The 17,638-nt window shown below is 45.8% G+C and overlaps 1 protein-coding gene across 10 annotated transcripts in view; it reads right to left on the bottom strand.

Annotated features, from left to right (window-relative positions):
• Positions 1–17,638, bottom strand: part of arhgef1 (Rho guanine nucleotide exchange factor (GEF) 1) — a 48,572-nt gene that overhangs the window by 3,340 nt on the left and 27,594 nt on the right. For 3 of the 10 annotated variants that reach the window (XM_077012737.1, XM_077012739.1, XM_077012738.1), the window contains exons 9-30: positions 14,888–14,917; positions 13,887–13,986; positions 12,269–12,329; positions 10,273–10,299; positions 9,499–9,690; positions 8,515–8,644; positions 7,430–7,441; positions 6,497–6,655; positions 5,644–5,834; positions 3,609–3,755; positions 3,441–3,523; positions 3,170–3,295; positions 2,890–3,004; positions 2,451–2,551; positions 2,287–2,361; positions 1,933–2,008; positions 1,542–1,706; positions 1,377–1,464; positions 1,143–1,259; positions 772–830; positions 547–690; positions 310–429 (exon numbers count right to left, since the gene is read on the bottom strand). In XM_077012737.1, coding sequence (XP_076868852.1) covers positions 310–429; positions 547–690; positions 772–830; positions 1,143–1,259; positions 1,377–1,464; positions 1,542–1,706; positions 1,933–2,008; positions 2,287–2,361; positions 2,451–2,551; positions 2,890–3,004; positions 3,170–3,295; positions 3,441–3,523; positions 3,609–3,755; positions 5,644–5,834; positions 6,497–6,655; positions 7,430–7,441; positions 8,515–8,644; positions 9,499–9,690; positions 10,273–10,299; positions 12,269–12,329; positions 13,887–13,986; positions 14,888–14,917 — 2,318 coding nt within the window. Of the gene's footprint in view, positions 1–309; positions 430–546; positions 691–771; positions 834–1,142; positions 1,260–1,376; positions 1,465–1,541; positions 1,707–1,932; positions 2,009–2,286; positions 2,362–2,450; positions 2,552–2,889; positions 3,005–3,169; positions 3,296–3,440; positions 3,524–3,608; positions 3,756–5,643; positions 5,835–6,496; positions 6,656–7,429; positions 7,442–8,514; positions 8,645–9,498; positions 9,691–10,272; positions 10,300–12,268; positions 12,330–13,886; positions 13,987–14,887; positions 14,918–15,007; positions 15,440–17,638 lie in introns of those variants that run through there. The other 7 variants (XM_077012746.1, XM_077012741.1, XM_077012740.1 and 4 more) reach the window with 7 other exon arrangements.

Raw genomic sequence — 17,638 nt, 5'->3', positions numbered from 1 at the left:
CAAAGACCATAACCAGTAATAAAAACATGTTGGGAAACAATTTTTAAATTTCTTAACAGGAATACTGTATACAGACCTTGGAAATAGGGTTAAGAGTTTTATAGGGTGCTATAATATTGTGGACATCAAACTTTCAACACCACACATTCCACGCTCGACAATACACAACACAATTTGATGTTCCAGAATCACGTTTACACAACAGAAACTGAAGATTCAAATGACATTCCCACAGTATTCCAACAAATTCCCAGTATTTCCCAACGATTTCCTAAGAATATGTGCATACTGTGTTGGTGATGGTGATACCTAGTGATTGGCCATCAGTCTCCTTGTCCTCTTTCTCTAAAGATGCTCCATAGTCTCCGTCAGATTGGGCGTTTTCAGATGGCCTAATATCCCCTTCCAGAAGCTTCTTCATGGCCATCACTGTGGGAGTAGCACATCATGGGTGTCCTGGGTGTGGTACTGACCACACATACTACACACATCTCCTTCACAGTTGTGTGGTGGACTTATGTGAAGAAAAAGATCAACTGCACTGACCTTCATTCAAAGCGTCATTGGCCAGCTTCTCTGGAGGGGCGTTGCTGTGGCCAAGCGGATCAAACCCATTGGCTGCAAGGTAGTCAATCAGCGCGGGTGGAGAGTGCCTACCCTTTTCATCTGTAAGGCGGTCATGGTCTCGAACTGTAAACACACACACACACAAAGACCACTGCAACAATGCCATGTGTTTCTAATGGCTAAAAATGGAAAGTGGGTTCTTACCAGTGTTGTGTTTGAGAGCTTCTGCTCCATTTTCAGCAGGAGAGAGAGGAGGGTTGAAGCTGGAGAGATGAGAGTATAATAAACAGGCTTACATTTACAGCATTTCACTCTTATGCCTTGCTGTATGATTTTATTACCCACAATCACATGGCATGATATGCCATTTTGCTTTAACACTCACAGTCTCTCACACGCACACACACACGCATGCACGCGCACACACATTTTGGTATATTGACAAGTTTTGGCAAACACACAAGTATGACCTGGGGACACATACAAGGCTCTTCAAGACATCATTTGGGACACCATTATGACGGGCCACACACACACACACACACACACACACACACACACACACACACACTTACGGGATGCTATATGACATCATGCTGCTGGCTTGCATGCTGCCATGCCGCTTCTTCTCCAGGGTGGAGCCGCCATTCTTCTTCAGCTCATCCGCTGCTGACTTTATCATGTCTGTCCAACTAGAAGCCACAAATTCACAGGTTACAGCTCTTTTGACCAAGTGCTTAGCAACTGGGAGTGTTGGATTTGAGGCTCTGAGTTGATGGCCACTTAGCTTTCATTTCACATAAACTTACATTTTCTTATCTGCCATAGATGGAGACACGAGCTCATAGATCTGCGCGCCACTGTCCCAGGTGAAGATCAAGTAGAAGGCCTTGCGATCTGACATGGATGGCAAACAGTGTTAGGATCACCCTACAGAGCTACACATGTACACGCACGCATGCACACACACTGACCTGTGGCCACGTCTCGGAGGAAGGCGGAGTCCAGTTTGATGATGGGACTGAGCATCTGTTTGCTCTCCTGAGCACTGATGCTCTTACTCTGACATTTCAGCAGCATCTTATCATCCTGCTTCTGCAGTAGAACCAGCAAGTCACCCAGGAGGACACCTTGCACATCTATAAGCACACACACACACAAACATTCGTATGATGATTGAAAGGCACCAAACCACAGTGAGAAGTTTCTCTCAGAGATAATGTGCAGACCAAACCATTTCTTTCCTCATAAAAAATCCACAAAAATGTACAGAGTTGATAAGGGACACAAATACGGCTTTTATGAATATGGCGGCAGCTGAACAGAGATGGCGTGTGGACGAGGAGTTTGAAGAGAGAGCATTACCGAGAGCTTTCTCCTTCGTTACTCTCCAGGTGAGTGGACCCTCATAAATCATATTTCTGGAAGTCATGTCAAAAGACTGAAACAGAGAGTAACCGTGTCACTCTTACAATGGGGCACACAGTCATAGTCAGTTCACTTCAAATTCATTTCTATAATGCTGCTTTTATTTTACAATATGTATCACAATGCAACAATGGCAAAGGAAAACTCCCTGACAGCAAAAGGAAAACATCTTGAGAGGATCCAAGAACAGACAGGACCTTCTCTGTTCCACACTAGACGCAAAACAAACAAACAACAAAGAATGATCTCACAGTGAGACGTAACCTCGTGCTGTTTGACGCAGTCTCTCACCTTGTACTCCTGGTAAAGCTCATTGCTAGGTTTCAGTCCTGACGTGTCAAGCCTGCGCTGGTAGTCTTTTATAGTCTGAATACAAATACAGGCATTACAGCAGTGTATGTGTGTTTGTGTGTGTGTCTGTGTGTGTCTTTCCCTTAAATTCAAACGCTCCTCACCAGAAGGTTCTCCATGAGCTTCACCTCTTCGTTGACGTGGTTGAGGATCTTACGGCAGCACTCGGCAGCCTGCTGGATGTTCTGTCGCTCCGTGTTGTCCTCTAGAAGAAGAAGCAAACATCAGGTCAGGTCTTCACATCATCAGGTCATCACCTTCACCAGACTACGAGGGGTCACGGCAATCACGAGCATCTTCACACAGTGATCACTGAAGGCTCACCAGATACCCTCCTGCTCTACAAAGAGCGTTCCATACAAAGGCTGGGAAACCATCATTTGTTCTTTGTGTGACGGGTGACATGCTCACACCGCACCAGCTGATCCTGTCATGAATGGATATGAAGGCCGTCGATATTGCAGGCAGGGCACACAGACGCTGCGCACATTGACATGCACGAACACACACACCCACACACACCCACACCCACACGAAACAAACCTGTACTCTTGGCGATGTTCTCCAGAAGAAGGGGGTATTTTGTGAGTCTTTGCATCTCGATTGGAATGATATCTTTCAGCTGCAGTCTCCTGCACTGAGGTTTACTCTCTGCCTCCTAAATGCATGTGCACGCATACCCACCCACACACACCCACACACACACACACACACACACACACACACACACAGATGTTGTTGTGTTATATAATGCTGTGTGTGTGTTTGTGTGTACAGGAGTGTCATGGGTGTGGGGAATGACAAAGAAAAGTAGGAGTGTTACCAGTATATATAAATTGAAACGTGGGTCTTTCCTCTGCCTGTTCTTGATCTGATCCAAGGCCCAGGACTGGTGGCTGCAGAACCGAGCCGTGAGCCTCTGGAACCATTCGCCCTCAGACCCGTTAAACTGGAGAGAAGACCACACGCTATATTATTCCTGCCACCTCCAGACTCTTCAAGTGAATAAACATCTATATGTTCCACTTTAAACACTACAGGATATGTGTACCACACATACCATGGTATTACAGTAGAGGTAAGGCAGTACTCACTCTGTTGAGCAGGGGAGTGCTGATGATTTTGACCACATAGCCATCATCCTGACGGAGCTTCTTTAGGGTCTCGTAGAAAGCATCTAGGAGAAACAAGTGAACAAATTTAACTCCAGCGAACCCCCGATGTTGTTTCAGCCTGTTAGTCTGAGAGGGGGCGGGACTCACAGTGCATCTCTATGATCTCGTCCAGGTTGGGGAAGATGGCTGACACCTCTTCTGAGGTGATGATTGCGTCCCGCTCGAGCGGACGGGAGAACATGGTCTGGAGTACGCTCAGCATGCGCACGTGGGCGTGCTCTGTGGCAAACAGCTCTGGGGGACGGAGAGGGACAAGTGGGGACAGGAAGTGACAGGGAGGGACGGAGAGCGTTACAGAACGAGACAGAGACTGGAACCAATGCTGTCCTAGCAACAACACAACCGCAGCTTCAGCGAAACTCACCAACCAGAAGAAGCTAAGACAGACCTGGGCAAACCATGGCCCGCGGGCCACATCCGGCCCGTTGTGCGTCTCTGTCAGGCCCGCAAGAGGCCAATCATAAATTTAACAAATATCTATGTCGTGCGTGCAATACAACTGTGACGCTTTTATTTTGAAAGGGCTAAGTTTTTGTTAATTCCGTGTGGATGTACGTGCTTGTGTGTGAGCTGTGCAAGAAACACTGTAGGTGATCAGCAACAAGTTAGGGCAAAATTTATACTTTCGCGAGTGAACGTAGCGCGCGACTCCGCACCCCTTGCACGAACCTCTGCGAACGGCGGAACATTTACGTGACAAATTATAATTGTGAATTGTGTTCCAGGTTTGAAAAGTGCTGGAATGTTGGCTAAAGTACTTGAAAATGCTTGAAATTGTAACTATATTTCGATTCACAACAAATAGCTGACTGAACAGGGGGTATTCCAGAAAGCGGATTCAGTGAAGAAACCGGGTAAGTAAACTCAGAGTTAACGAAAACTCAGGGTTTTCCGTTCCAGAAACCGAGCTTAGAGAGAACCTGAGTCAACTGGGAAATATTGAAATGGACCTTGGAAGTGCCATAGAAGTGCTTTAAAGCTAGGCTTAAGCCTGAACGCGGCGCGAGCAGCGCGGGGGTCTGCGCAGCAAAAATGACGTAATCGCGGTGGCTTTGCCCGTGCGCGAGGCTCTCGCGCGCTGTTGATTCGCGAGGTTGTGCACCTCTCGAATTTTGTAACTTCGCGCGCACGCCGCACCTCAGCGCGATGGACAAAGTCATGTTTGCAGGGTTCATACACCTTTACAAGGTGGAATTAAAGCATTTGTACGTCACTTTAAGGTCCATTTCAATATTTCCCAGCACGTTAAACTTAACTAAGTTAAATATTTATACATATACTCGAAATGATTCAAAATAATTCGCTTTTTTATCACATTATTTAATGGTTGTTTAAAGTCTTCACGCTCTCTCATGTTTCGTCCTGAAATTACAAGAGGCTCGTATTTGTTAATGTAATACAAGAAAACTGTTCATTCAGATGGCTATTTGTTGTGAAACGAAGTAGTTACAATTTCAAACATTTTCAAGTATTTAGCCTAAATTCCAGCACTTTTCAAATCTGAAACAAAAAGCAACATTAAAATTGGTCAGGTAAATGTTCCTTCCATTGTTTTTGAGGGGTGTTTCTTTATACTAACACACATCGTTTCGGAGAACACTACACAGAATGTGACGTGGCAAGTATAAACACCTCCACCGTTTGCGGAAGTTCGTGTGAGGTGGGCGGGGCCACCGTAATGACGTCATTTTCGTTTGTGTGGCCCTCTGACACAATTCAGGTTTCTCATGTGGCCCCTTGTAAAAATTAATTGCCCACCCCTGAGCTAAGAGAAGAAGCTAAACATTGTTCACAAGCACAATTTTTCCAGATTTTCAAGATTTGAGATGTTTACTTGAACTTAACTGCAAGCATTTTGTGTAGCGGGCTAATGTGGGATGAGAATGTGGGAGAGAATGTAAAGTATACTAGTAACTTTTTTTAAGTTTTTTAACCAAAACAGATAAATTACTATAGATTCTATTAAAATAAAATACTTTTGTCAGAGTGTAAGAACAACTTTAATGAGACACCAGCCTCATTTATATATGTTATGAAAAAACAGACACAAACTACAGAATGTACAAAGATACAGAAATGACCACAACACACAATTCCTGCAATTGCTCAATCGCACACCTACCATTGATGACTTCCTGTCTCTTTGTCTCCTTCTTGCTGAGTTTGCTCAGAACTTCGCTGGGTGCAATCTCTCTCCAGTTGGGCGGGTCCTGTTCAAGTTCCAAGAGGCGTGGCTCTACCTCCTCCTGCTGTGGTAACGGGCTTAAGGCGGTGCCTGTTGGGCTGTCGGTTGGCAACAGAGGCGCATCCACACTGTAGCCCGCAAAAGGTAGAACAGAAGAGGGAAAATAATTAAAACAGCTTGCTAAAATCCACTGAAGCGGAGACAGGAATCAAAGCACTTAATTATGCGCGTCTGTCACTGTGTACTCAACTAGTTCATGCTAATATCTCTTTCGCCAGTCAGTACATGGTTGATGACCGTGAGATCAGAGTGATGGTCAGTCGTGTAAATGAATCAGGTCAGTTGTGATCAGTGGGTTGAGTCACTGAATCTCTGCTGTGCTGCTTCCTCCCAGGCTGTTTAAGGCAGATGTTTATGAAATGTGTATGTGTGTGTGTGTGTGTGTGTGTGTGTGGATACTGTTAAGAGTTAATGACTGACAATGAAAGGTAGGTTTGGTGACTTAGCTGGTGTATTAGTACACGAGTAACCATCTGTCATATTAGTAAATGCATTTGTGTTGTGTGTATGAGTCTCATTAGTGATAGTGTTGTAATAAGGTTGCTGAATTTGGCATCAGCCTTTGAATGTGTCAAAGCATAATACAGTGTTCATGCTTTTAGATCAGCGTGTACGTGTTAGTGTGTTAAGGCTTTTAGGTTAGAGTGTGTGGGATTTTGTTCAGACTTTAAGGTCAGCGTGTGTTAGTGTTTACGCTTTTAGGTCAGCGTGCGTTTTCATGCAGTCTTACAAGACGGAGTGCTGGGGGGAGGGTGAGAGGGGGTGGGAGGTGGCGGCTGACTGTAGGTCCACATCGCTACGGGAACGCGACTGTTTGGCGCGGGCGGAGCCACCGCGACGAGAGTGACGGCGCTCCACACACAGACTCTCACTGCGTCGCACACCACTCCTGAACATACACCAGGGAGGAGAGGGGTGGAGAGAAGGAGGAGAATGGAACAGAGAGGAGAGGAAATGTAAAGAGGTGAGGATGAGCCGATAGAGGAGTGGAGGGAGAAAGGATGAGGGCAAAGGTCAGGGGAGGAGGGGAGTAGAGGACAGTGGAAAAGAGAACGACGCCGACATCAGATTTGAAAAACAGACATGAAGCATTGACAGATATTAGGAGAAAACCGAGAGAACAGAAGGGAATGAGAGAGGGTGAGATGGGTTTGACAGAAAACGTGATCAGACCAGCAATTTCCCCAGAGTCTCTCCCCACTTCATAATTCAGCTCCCACTCCACTGAGGAAGCTTATTACAGAGGCCTCGAAGCTAAACATGAACAAGCAGTTCTCTGTGCAGTATCAGCAACTGATGAATTAGATTAAGTACTCTTGCTCCCAGGTGCTACGATATTAAACGAGCTTCCCGTCTTGTGCACAGTGCCGAGACGTGCCTTGTTATTCTAGCTGCACACAGCTGAAGTCCGAGAATCATGGCTTATCCAGGGAGCCCTCTTGTGTTGGAACATGAATGTCACATGATCAGAAACTTTGTTACCCAATCTATATTGAGGCTTACAAATGGGGAAAAGGGATTGTATAACATCCGATATATATAAATATAATATAAAGGGAGGATGCACAAGATCTATTCAACCATAAATTATGGTATATGGAGCATGTGCAATCTGGCAGGGCGGAGCTGGTAGAATATCCGCGTCTCAGTCGCGAAGACCCACCTTATCTTGCGTCTGTAAAATATGGGACAGTGTAGAATTACAGGACTAGCAAAAACGGCTCTCGCGGACAACATCACAACAGACACTCGCTGCCAAATTCATCAACAACTACAGCGGAAAACTCCCGAGACTCAGTAAAAATCCTGAGGCCAAAAGACAGCGAAGCCGCACACGTAGCCACGACAGGGCAGCTGAACACGGGGAGCCAAGGGGAAGCAACTCGCTCAACGATACACGGAGGAGGCTGACGGAGGACGACTCGCCGAACGAACCACACAAACACGCGCAGGCAGTGAAGGCACAGAGAGTTGTGCACGCACACAAGGAGACGAGCCTTAAGCAGCGATATATGCTTCTGACTTTAGCCTAGGCACCACCTCAAAACTCCCACACAAGCTCAACATAAGCACCGCTACTGCAAAGGAAAAGCACGTCCACAGAACGATGGTGATGCTGCAAGAGACAAAGGGAAAAGAAAGAAAAGAACAGATAGAGTGGACAGAAGGAGGAGAGAGTTGAAGATGTGAGGGGACATGAGGAAGGGACAGAGGCATAGGCACAGTGTTGGAGTGTGACCAACTGTTTGTTTGTTGTTGTCCACAGGGAGGGGAGCTAGCAGCAGCAGAGAGAGCACTGGGCAGAAACGTAGCACTGATGGAGTTTTACCACGCTCCCTCAGACATGGCAGGTATGCAGCACTGATGGAGTTTTACCACGCTCCCTCAGACATGACAGGTATGTAGCACTGAAGGAGTTTTACCACGCTCCCTCAGTCACAGCAGGTACACAGCACTGAAGGAGTTTTACCACGCTCCCTCAGTCACAGCAGGTACACAGCACTGAAGGAGTTTTACCAAGCTCTTTTAGTCGTGGTAGATATGCAGTACTGAAGGAGTTTCACCATGCTCCATCAATCACAGCACAGTCCAATACTTCAACCTCCTCTTAACCAGAATAATGCCTTTTGCACAATGCCTACCTTCATTAATTAGCTGATGTAATTTCTATCAGCTTCTATATGTAATTAATTCATATTCTACATACAACGTATGCCTGGAGGCTTTGTCCCCCTCTTTTCCCCTCACCTTTCTTTGTCATGGCTTTCCTCTGGAGGGATGTCACTGGGAAGAGTGTTATCCCAGACAGGCACACTCAAAGTGGGGCACAGTGGAGATACATTTCCCCCGTCTGACTCTGACGGACCGCTGGGCAACCCTGAAGGGTGGAAGGCATTACAAACATTTCTAACAGTCCACATGTGTGTTAGGCTTTGGCGATAACGTAAATGTACACAAATGAAACACTATTATTGCATTGCAAATTCAGAAAAGTAGTACCACCCAATGTGAGTGTTATGTAGCCTTTCATAATTTCCGTCATGTAACAATTGTCCCTCTAACGTTTTTATGCCTATTTTAGTCATAGCCAATTCCTACCCCTCAGGACAGCTGCCAATCATGGAGCACTGCCCCGCCCCTTCTGATGAGCGCATGATTGGCCATTGTCAGTATGACTGACAGGGGAGAAAGAGGATGACCAGTTTCGCTCTGATGGGATCCCACCCACAGGTGGATGTAATATCACTGGGGGAGATGATTGTAGCAAGCACGTAAATGAACAGCTGAATCTCAGTGGGAGAGCAATAGAGAATTAAAGGATCAATATTAATTAAGGAGAAAAAACAAGGCTATGTTAAAGAAAATACCTGATTCATGTGCAGTTCATTAGTGGCATTTTGAAGAAAATTATATTGTTTATTGGTCAAAATTAAATGTAGTCTTCTCAATATATTATATATTAGACTGTTTATAAAAAGGTAATAGTTAAGTAAATGTAAAGTCATTAAAGACCAATGCTGTTTCCTGACTGAATGACCCAAGAGTGTGGCTGCCGTCCTCAGCCTTCACTAATGCTAATGCAACATCACTTAATTTATCTCAATATTCATATCATTTAATGGCTACAGTGTTTACGGACCACCCTCACAGCATCCTAGATCATCTGACTTAGCCTTGCTGTCCGTTCACCAGTCTGAAGCCCTAGACAGCCAGATCGTGTGTATCTCCTACCTGCGTCGTCGAGGGGAGTGTCTGGGGTGGAGGTGACCACGCCGCCATGGGGCACCTCGCGCGTCTCCGGGACCTGGATGGTGCTGGGTCCGGTCGGCGGCACCTTGCGGCTTCCGGCCACGCCCTCGTTGATGCGGATGGAAATGGGGATGCCTGTGCCCTTACAATCAGGGTTGCCCTTATCCTTGTCTACTGAGACACAAACAGGGCCCGGACCACAGGAAGAGTGAGTGTACAGATGCCAAAGTCCATTCCTGGTATAAGTCACTACTCCACGTTAGCATGCAGAACCCTGAGGCCTGAGGCCAATGACAAGGGGGCAGATGGGATGAAATGGAGGACTGGGAAAGGGGTTGGATCCACCGGAGGAGGAAAGAAGATGTGATGTAATCAGCTGATCACTCAGGAAGCATCAGTCAATCTCATGTGGTGGATTGGTTAGTAATATAAATCTGCCATCAAAATGTAGCCCCCTAAGGAATGATACCGTGTTAAACTGTCTATTTATGTCTAATGGCAGGGAGTTATAGTTTATTTATGTCCACTCTTTCTTTCTTTGTTATTTAAAATCTACAAATATGCACGCACATGCACACAAATGTATAGTCATAAGCCACCACCTTTGGGGTGTTTGATGTGGGACATGCAGACATGCATTGATTGAGATTAGTGAGACTATTGGAATCATGGGCTGACCACCTACAACAGGGAGCTACAAAACAGAAGCAGACCATCTAAAATGGTTAACTACAGAATGCAAGCAGACTAGGGTACCTTCAGTATTCTTTAGTTTGGTCTCATCTGCAAGAGGAAAAATGGTAACACAAGTTTTCCTTAACATCCAGCAGAACCTTCCTCATTATCACATGATTAATGATTTACATTTACATTTACGGCATTTAGCAGACGCTCTTATCCAGAGCGACTTACAAAGTGCTTTGCTTCTGATCACAGAATACATCCTAGGAAATAGTACAGATAGGCCAGAATTCAAGACACCATTGAGTCAGACTACTACTAAACTACAGGAGTCAAGGAGTCAATGATGATCATGATAACTTTGGGGGGCATTTAACAATGAGCATAAAATCTGAGAATGGGACGCAGTCCCCCTGGGACAAATGTTCCACCCTACAACAAATGGAAACATTCTCGGTTTCATCAAATCTGATAAACTATCACTACTAGCTACTATTCCTGATTGAGACATTTTAGAACATGGAAGAGTAGCACTGGATATTGCTACTAAAACTTCAGATTGTCACAGACTGAACTTAGGACAAGATTTATACAGGTGTTCAAAAGCACCCTGCTGGACCCTTTGTTGGCAAGTTGTTCCCTGCTCATCTCCCCTACCCACATACAACAATCCTAGCCAATCAGGGACAATATCTGCATGGAAGAGAGAAGGCATTCTGGCCCCACCCTCCCAAAACATCATCCCTTTGGATCCCACCCTCCCAGAAATCTCACTTGTTAGCCTTCCCAGCCCCTCACTCATAGGTCAGCACTCTCCCCCACCCTCACCCATAGGTCACCACCCTCCCTGACCCACACCCATTGGTCACCACCATCCTCGACCCACACCCATTGGTCACCACCATCCTCGACCCACACCCATTGGTCACCACCATCCTCGACCCACACCCATTGGTCACCACCATCCTCGACCCTCACCCATTGGTCACCACCATTCTCGACCCTCACCCATTGGTCACCACCATCCTCGACCCTCACCCATTGGTCACCACCATCCTCGACCCACACCCATTGGTCACCACCATCCTCGACCCACACCCATTGGTCACCACCATCCTCGACCCACACCCATTGGTCACCACCATCCTCGACCCTCACCCATTGGTCACCACCATCCTCGACCCTCACCCATTGGTCACCACCATCCTCGACCCTCACCCATTGGTCACCACCATCCTCGACCCTCACCCATTGGTCACCACCATCCTCGACCCACACCCATTGGTCACCACCATCCTCGACCCTCACCCATTGGTCACCACCATCCCCGACCTACACCCATTGGTCACCACCATCCTCGACCCACACCCATTGGTCACCACCATCCCCGACCTACACCCATTGGTCACCACCATCCTCGACCCACACCCATTGGTCACCACCATCCCCGACCTTCACCCTCCCAAAACGCTTACTTGTTGGCTCCACCAGGGTATCTGCACATTTTTTAATCTCAAATTCAATGCCTTTTAAGACCTTTTTAATACCTCTCACAAGAAAAGATAATACTATTACCGGGGATGCAGGTGTGTTCCACATCGTTGACCGGGGGGGGGGTGGGTTTGGCGAACGAAAATTGTTGACGTTGTTGAGGCCGTATACTTCAACGCTAGAAATCTAGCACTAGGACCCTGGAGCGGTTATTTTCTGCATTAGCGCTAGATTCGGCAAAGTTCACATCGCGCCAGAACAACTGAACAACACACACTTATAATAATTTAATGCCTCCCCTCATAAAATTCCAGACATTTTAAGACATTTTTAGGCCTTGAATATGGAAAACTCAATTTAAGACATTTTAAGACTTTTTAAGGACCCGCGGGTACCCTGTCCACCCTTCCCAACACTCACCCTTTGGCCAACACCCCCCTAGACTTTCACCTGTTGCCCTTATCAGCAGTAATAAACATCTCCCAGCTGAAAATTTCAATACATGGTATTATACAGATCATGTGTAGTTTGTGCTGTGATGGCGCGAGAACGTGTGTGAAGTTAGAGTAGGGTTACTTACTGCTGTTTCCTGTCCACCAGCCGGTTGCCTCCGTTAAGATGTTGCGCACTTTCATGGGAGGCTAAAGAGCACACACAGAAAAGAGAAAAGAGAATTACTCTCTGATTTGAGACATCACAGCATGCATTTTCATGGCCCTAATCCCACACGGACAATTACAATTACAAAAAGAGGCTGGACTGAATTAGACTGAATACTAGGGATGTATATCTTCACCACTAAGCTTGATTCGATACACATCTCGATACACTGCCACCGATGCGATATAACTGCAATTCTCTGAAACCTCTTGTCGATACGATGCGATACAAATCACTCCTGTTCACGATATGATGCGATTCAAAAATGATTGGTAACGATATGACTTATTATATGAGGATTCGGTTTGATAAGTGATCATTCGATACAGTTATTTGAGGTTTGAGGATGTATTGGCCTAACCCATCAGTTTTCTTAACTCAATAGCACAATTCTACTTTACTCTCTATTAACATAGTGAATATTATGATCTGCAACACTACTGTCTGCTAGACTTACGAGTGGGTAGCGGCCGCAGAGATGTCCACACCTGCCGTCTTTTCATGTGTGTCGCCAGGTTCATTGTACTACTAACGTATTTGATAACTCCACGGCATTGTTTGCAGATTGCGTGCGTCTTGTCAAGTTGACCACATCGCTTAAAAAACCCGAAATATTGCCACACGTTTGATTTGTGTGTCTTTTTTGGTGCCTTAAATATCTTTGTCTTTGCTAATGCTCTCGTTTCCCTCCATCTTTGTTGTGTACGTCTGCGTGTTTGCGTCAGTACCTGAGGACACGGTGGTGCATTTATGTTGCCTCGAATAAAAAAAGAAATAAAAATAAAAAGTATGTTGCCTCTGAAAATGTTAGAATAAGGAATAGATACTGGAAAACAAAACACCCGATTTAATCATGGTATTTGCCGATGCGAAAAGGCTAGAGGCGATGCATCGTGAATTCGCCCGCAAATTAAACCCGATGCACGTTGAATCTACCGGTGCAGTCGAATCGCAGACATGTGTACCGATTCACCGATGTGAATCGGTGAATCTCCACATCCCTACTGAATACATGTTCAGCGGGCTCTTATTAGCTGTGCTGCCACAACGTCCAATCAGACGAACTCTTTGGGAAAGTCTTTACATTTTACATTTACATTTTATGGCATTTGGCAGACGCCCTTATCCAGAGCGACTTACATTTTTATCTCGTTTTTTTATGCAAGTGAGCAATTGAGGGTTAAGGGCCTTGCTCAGGGGCACCTCAGTCATGGCCTCAGGTCTGGGGATCGAACCCACAACCCTCCGGTCACAAGACCAGTTCCCTAACCACCAGGCCATTTACCTGCCTGCTGGAAGGTTCACTGGAAAATACCATGTTGCACTTGTTTTTGGGTTAAAAGTGGGTCTGACAATGTGGTAGGACAAGCACCGTTTTAAGCCAAAATAGGATAAAAAATATCGATGTTGTGGATTTTGATTAAATTAGTTGAACATGGCGAAGACGCTCTGAGCACAGCAACAGACTTGGAGCTTTTTAATTCCAATGTTACTGTTCTACACTAGGGGAATTCCTTCATGAGCCCTTTTGCCTCTACCTTCCTCCTGAAGAACCCTTTGGACTTTTTGCTGTCTTGAGCTCTGCTCTTCACCCCCAGATGTTTCATGTAGATGGCCACCGCACTGAAGATAGCAGAACTGCAGAAAGGAAAGAGCATTCTGTTAAGATCTTGGGAGCCTCAGGCTTCAGAGGGACACCATGCTCTGTCTCCACGGTCCTCATTCTATTTTATTCATAGTTATTTTATTCAAAGTTAATGAAAAGTGTGTGGACTGCGCAGACTAATGAAAAGTGTGAACTACAGACTATTTAAATGAGTGGGGACTGTGTGGACTAATGAAGTGTGTGTGGGCTGTGGTTGTGTTGATTTGGTGTTGTTGATTTGGAAGTGCTGAGGTGAGGAGCTACAAGGTCCCAGAGAGCAAACAAAAAAGAAGGAAGAACAAAGGAGGAGATGGAGAGAAGAACAGGGAGGGTGGAGGCAGAAGGAGACAGAGAGAAAAGGAGGTGGAGACAGACAGAGAAAGTGAGAAAAAGGTGGAGACTCAGGGAGAAAGGAGGAGACTATATATGAGAGATAGAGAGGGAAAGGGAACAGGGCGTGAGAAAAATTGAAAAGACAGAAAGTGAGTGACAGTGGGAGTGGAAGGGGGTCAAGACACCAGAGTGTACACAAACTGACTGAAAGGCAGAATAAAAGTTTCTGAGCTCCTGGATCTGCTATTCGATCAACCTCTACCGACGCTGACCGCAACAACATTTAGAGCCAATATCTACAATGAAAGAATGACCGAGACTACATGACACATTTTCTTTCAGCATCTCTTTGGCCAATGCAGCTAAAACAAGTTTTTGCACTTGGTCAACAAATTTGATACAGTATAGAGGAAATAAGTTACAAAAAGCATCAGTGGTACAAATGTAAAAGCTGCAATGCTCACTTATAAGGACATAAGACATCTCGCTATGTTTACACATGAAGAGGAAGGACAGAAAAGCAACAGCAAACATGCGAAAAACAGCACAGAGAGAACTCACCATTTATCGTCGTCTGCAACGATGGACGGGCTGCAAATGAAACCAGAAAAACATTGAATTTAAAGCATGGTGATAAAAGCTGCAGTGTGGAGCCACTGCCAACTCTGTGGCTTCTCTCACCGTTTAAGTAACATCGTTCCTCTCTCGCTCTCGGACGGCCCTTATTAACACTGTTTTAGGACGGTGAAATCTGAAATGACTGCGTTCCTGATGCAACCTCAAACTGACTGTAGTGATATTGTGCTCAGAGCTCAAACTAATGAACATATTCTACAATCTGCAAACCTAAGGAAAAAAAACCAAACAAAACAAAAAAAATAAAAAAAAGCCCTAAAGGATTTGAAGTTGCATTAAAACGCAGATAAGCAGCAAACTTTGAAAACTGAGAACTCAGCAAGAACAAAAACAAAAACTACACGCAAAACGGTCTCTGGCTTCTCCGTAAAACTTGTTTGTAAAGTTGAGTCTTTCTGCAGATGCACTGGTGCCGTGTTCCACCTGGATCCAAACGGGACAAACAGAGCACTAGCTCAGCGGAAACAGCTATTTAAATTGTGTTTCTGCCTGATGCAACAAGCTTGCAAGAAAATGGAAATTGGATCCTTAGGTTTTTTTTCTATGAACATAAATGATTGGTGGGGCTTGATAGGGAATCCCAGAGTCCTGGCCAATGAAAAGCATGAGTGCCTTCCAACATTTAGGCTGGGGCTTTCGCTGTGTGCATGTGAGCACGTGCGTGTGTGTCGTGTGACAAAAGCCCAGCTGAGAAAGAGTACAGCGATTGTGAGTGTACGTGAACAGAGTCCATTGAGGAACTGACTCCAGAAGTAAAAGCTTCATTGTCGTCTCCGAGCACGTGTTTCAAAGGGCTTTTTAACATCTAGCCATCAGTCGGGTTTCAGAGTTCATGTTGCAGAAGCCTGTTCGGACAGGGGGCACATGAACTGAACCCCTTTCCTTTAGAATGAAGGAAACTGCATTAATGGAGATGCAGCTGCTGTGTGTGGTGTGTTAAACTGCCCAGCGAAGAGCACGAGACTCCCAACCCCCCCCCCCCCCCCCCCCCCCCCCCTCCTCCTCCCGCTGCTCACTGGCCCACAGCCAGAGTGGAGACTTCCTGCCAGCGTGGCACTGCTGACTCCATCCTCTATGGTGAACTGCTGCCAACAACCCTTCCTCTCCGCCATGACACTCCTCTCCGCCATGACACTCCTCTCCGCCATGACACTCCTCTCCCGGGAGCTCTGCTCTCAACTCCTCCGTTTCATTTGTTCCTCCATGAACTTCGAGGAGAATGCGCACATCGGGTGGGTTTTCTTGATGTGGCATTTAGTTCGGTTCTGGCGGACAGGCCGTCTGGGCGATTGCTGTAGGGTCATTCGGAGGAAACTTTAGTGTTTCCCATCGCACTGCAACCGAAAATATCAAAATGCAAAGGGTCTGATCTCCAAGCATGCTTTATACTATAATAATGCAACAAAATATGAAAGAAAGCTCAATGTTTGATTAATGCTACAAAACATCGCTCATAATAATTGTCATATTCCACTGTTCAAGTAAAACCAGAACAAAAGGAGTGTGGGCTTTTGGATTTGGCTATGATTTAATAAGAAAAGAACTCAAGTTTTAGCCATCGACTTCAGACATTAACCTTTCAAATACAGACTTTGCAAAGTTGTATCAGGCTTGATAAATTACTTCCAGAACACTCATAAAAACTCTAACTCTGTGGGACTCTGTGTGTGTGTGTGTGTGTGTGTGTGTGTGTGTGTGTGTGTGTGTGTGTGTGTGTGTGTGTGTGTAAGATGTGCTTTTAGTCAAGGAAGAAGTGAGGATTTTTGAGAAAACAGGTCAGCGTGGCGAGGAAACGTGTGGAAGCTGTACAAGCACTACATACAGAACCATCATGTCTTTAAGCGGCTTACTCTGGCAGCCTGAAGGTGGCACTTTCACTGTGTTCATGTTCGATTAAAAATGGCCGCCTCACACCACACACTCTCCCTCGCTATGGCTTAACAGTAAAGATATAGCGATTAAATGAAGGCAGCGAATTGCTGCTGACCCCTAAAAGTGATGAAGAAAGCCAGTAAGGCAGAAGAGGAGCTCAGAGGAGCGTGAGGTACATGAGCGACAAGAAGTTTGACTGGAAGAAAGCAACACACACTTAACAGCTGAGTGCAAAAAGCCAGCAAGAACCACCTCACACTGGTGGGAACCGCCTCACACTGGTGGGAACCGCCTCACGCCACACACAGGACTGAAGGACCATTTACAATTCATGACACACAGGGAAACGCTGGCCTCGACCCGTTTGAAGGAAGAGCCATGTTCTTATTACAGACGCCTTTAAAAGTCTTGAAGAAATGGGGTCCAAGCACCAATCCAGAATAGTGCACAAAGAAACCAGCTGACATCCCTCTTCTCAACATCGCAGTCTTTCCTCCACAATTGATGGTGTGGCGGCAGTTGTCAAAAATGTCGGAAGGTGACCCAGAAACAACACATCTACAAAACGCCTTCACAACACTACAGCACAAAAAAGTACTTCATGCTGAAAGGCTTCGTGATATGGTTCATTACTGGGGCTCTGTTCAAAAAGCACAGTGCAGTCGAGGCTATGTTCACTTTCATTCATAATTCCTTCACAATCTCTGACAATGATGTTGAAAAACACTGCCACGCGTGACATCACAGAAGTCCAAAGACATGTCTGTACCCTATCAGCACTCCACGCTGTGGTGAAACTATTTC

This window comes from Brachyhypopomus gauderio, chromosome 7, assembly GCF_052324685.1.
Source record: "Brachyhypopomus gauderio isolate BG-103 chromosome 7, BGAUD_0.2, whole genome shotgun sequence".
Classification (NCBI taxonomy): Eukaryota; Metazoa; Chordata; class Actinopteri; order Gymnotiformes; family Hypopomidae; genus Brachyhypopomus; species Brachyhypopomus gauderio.
This window is presented reverse-complemented; position numbering and strand designations above follow the sequence as displayed.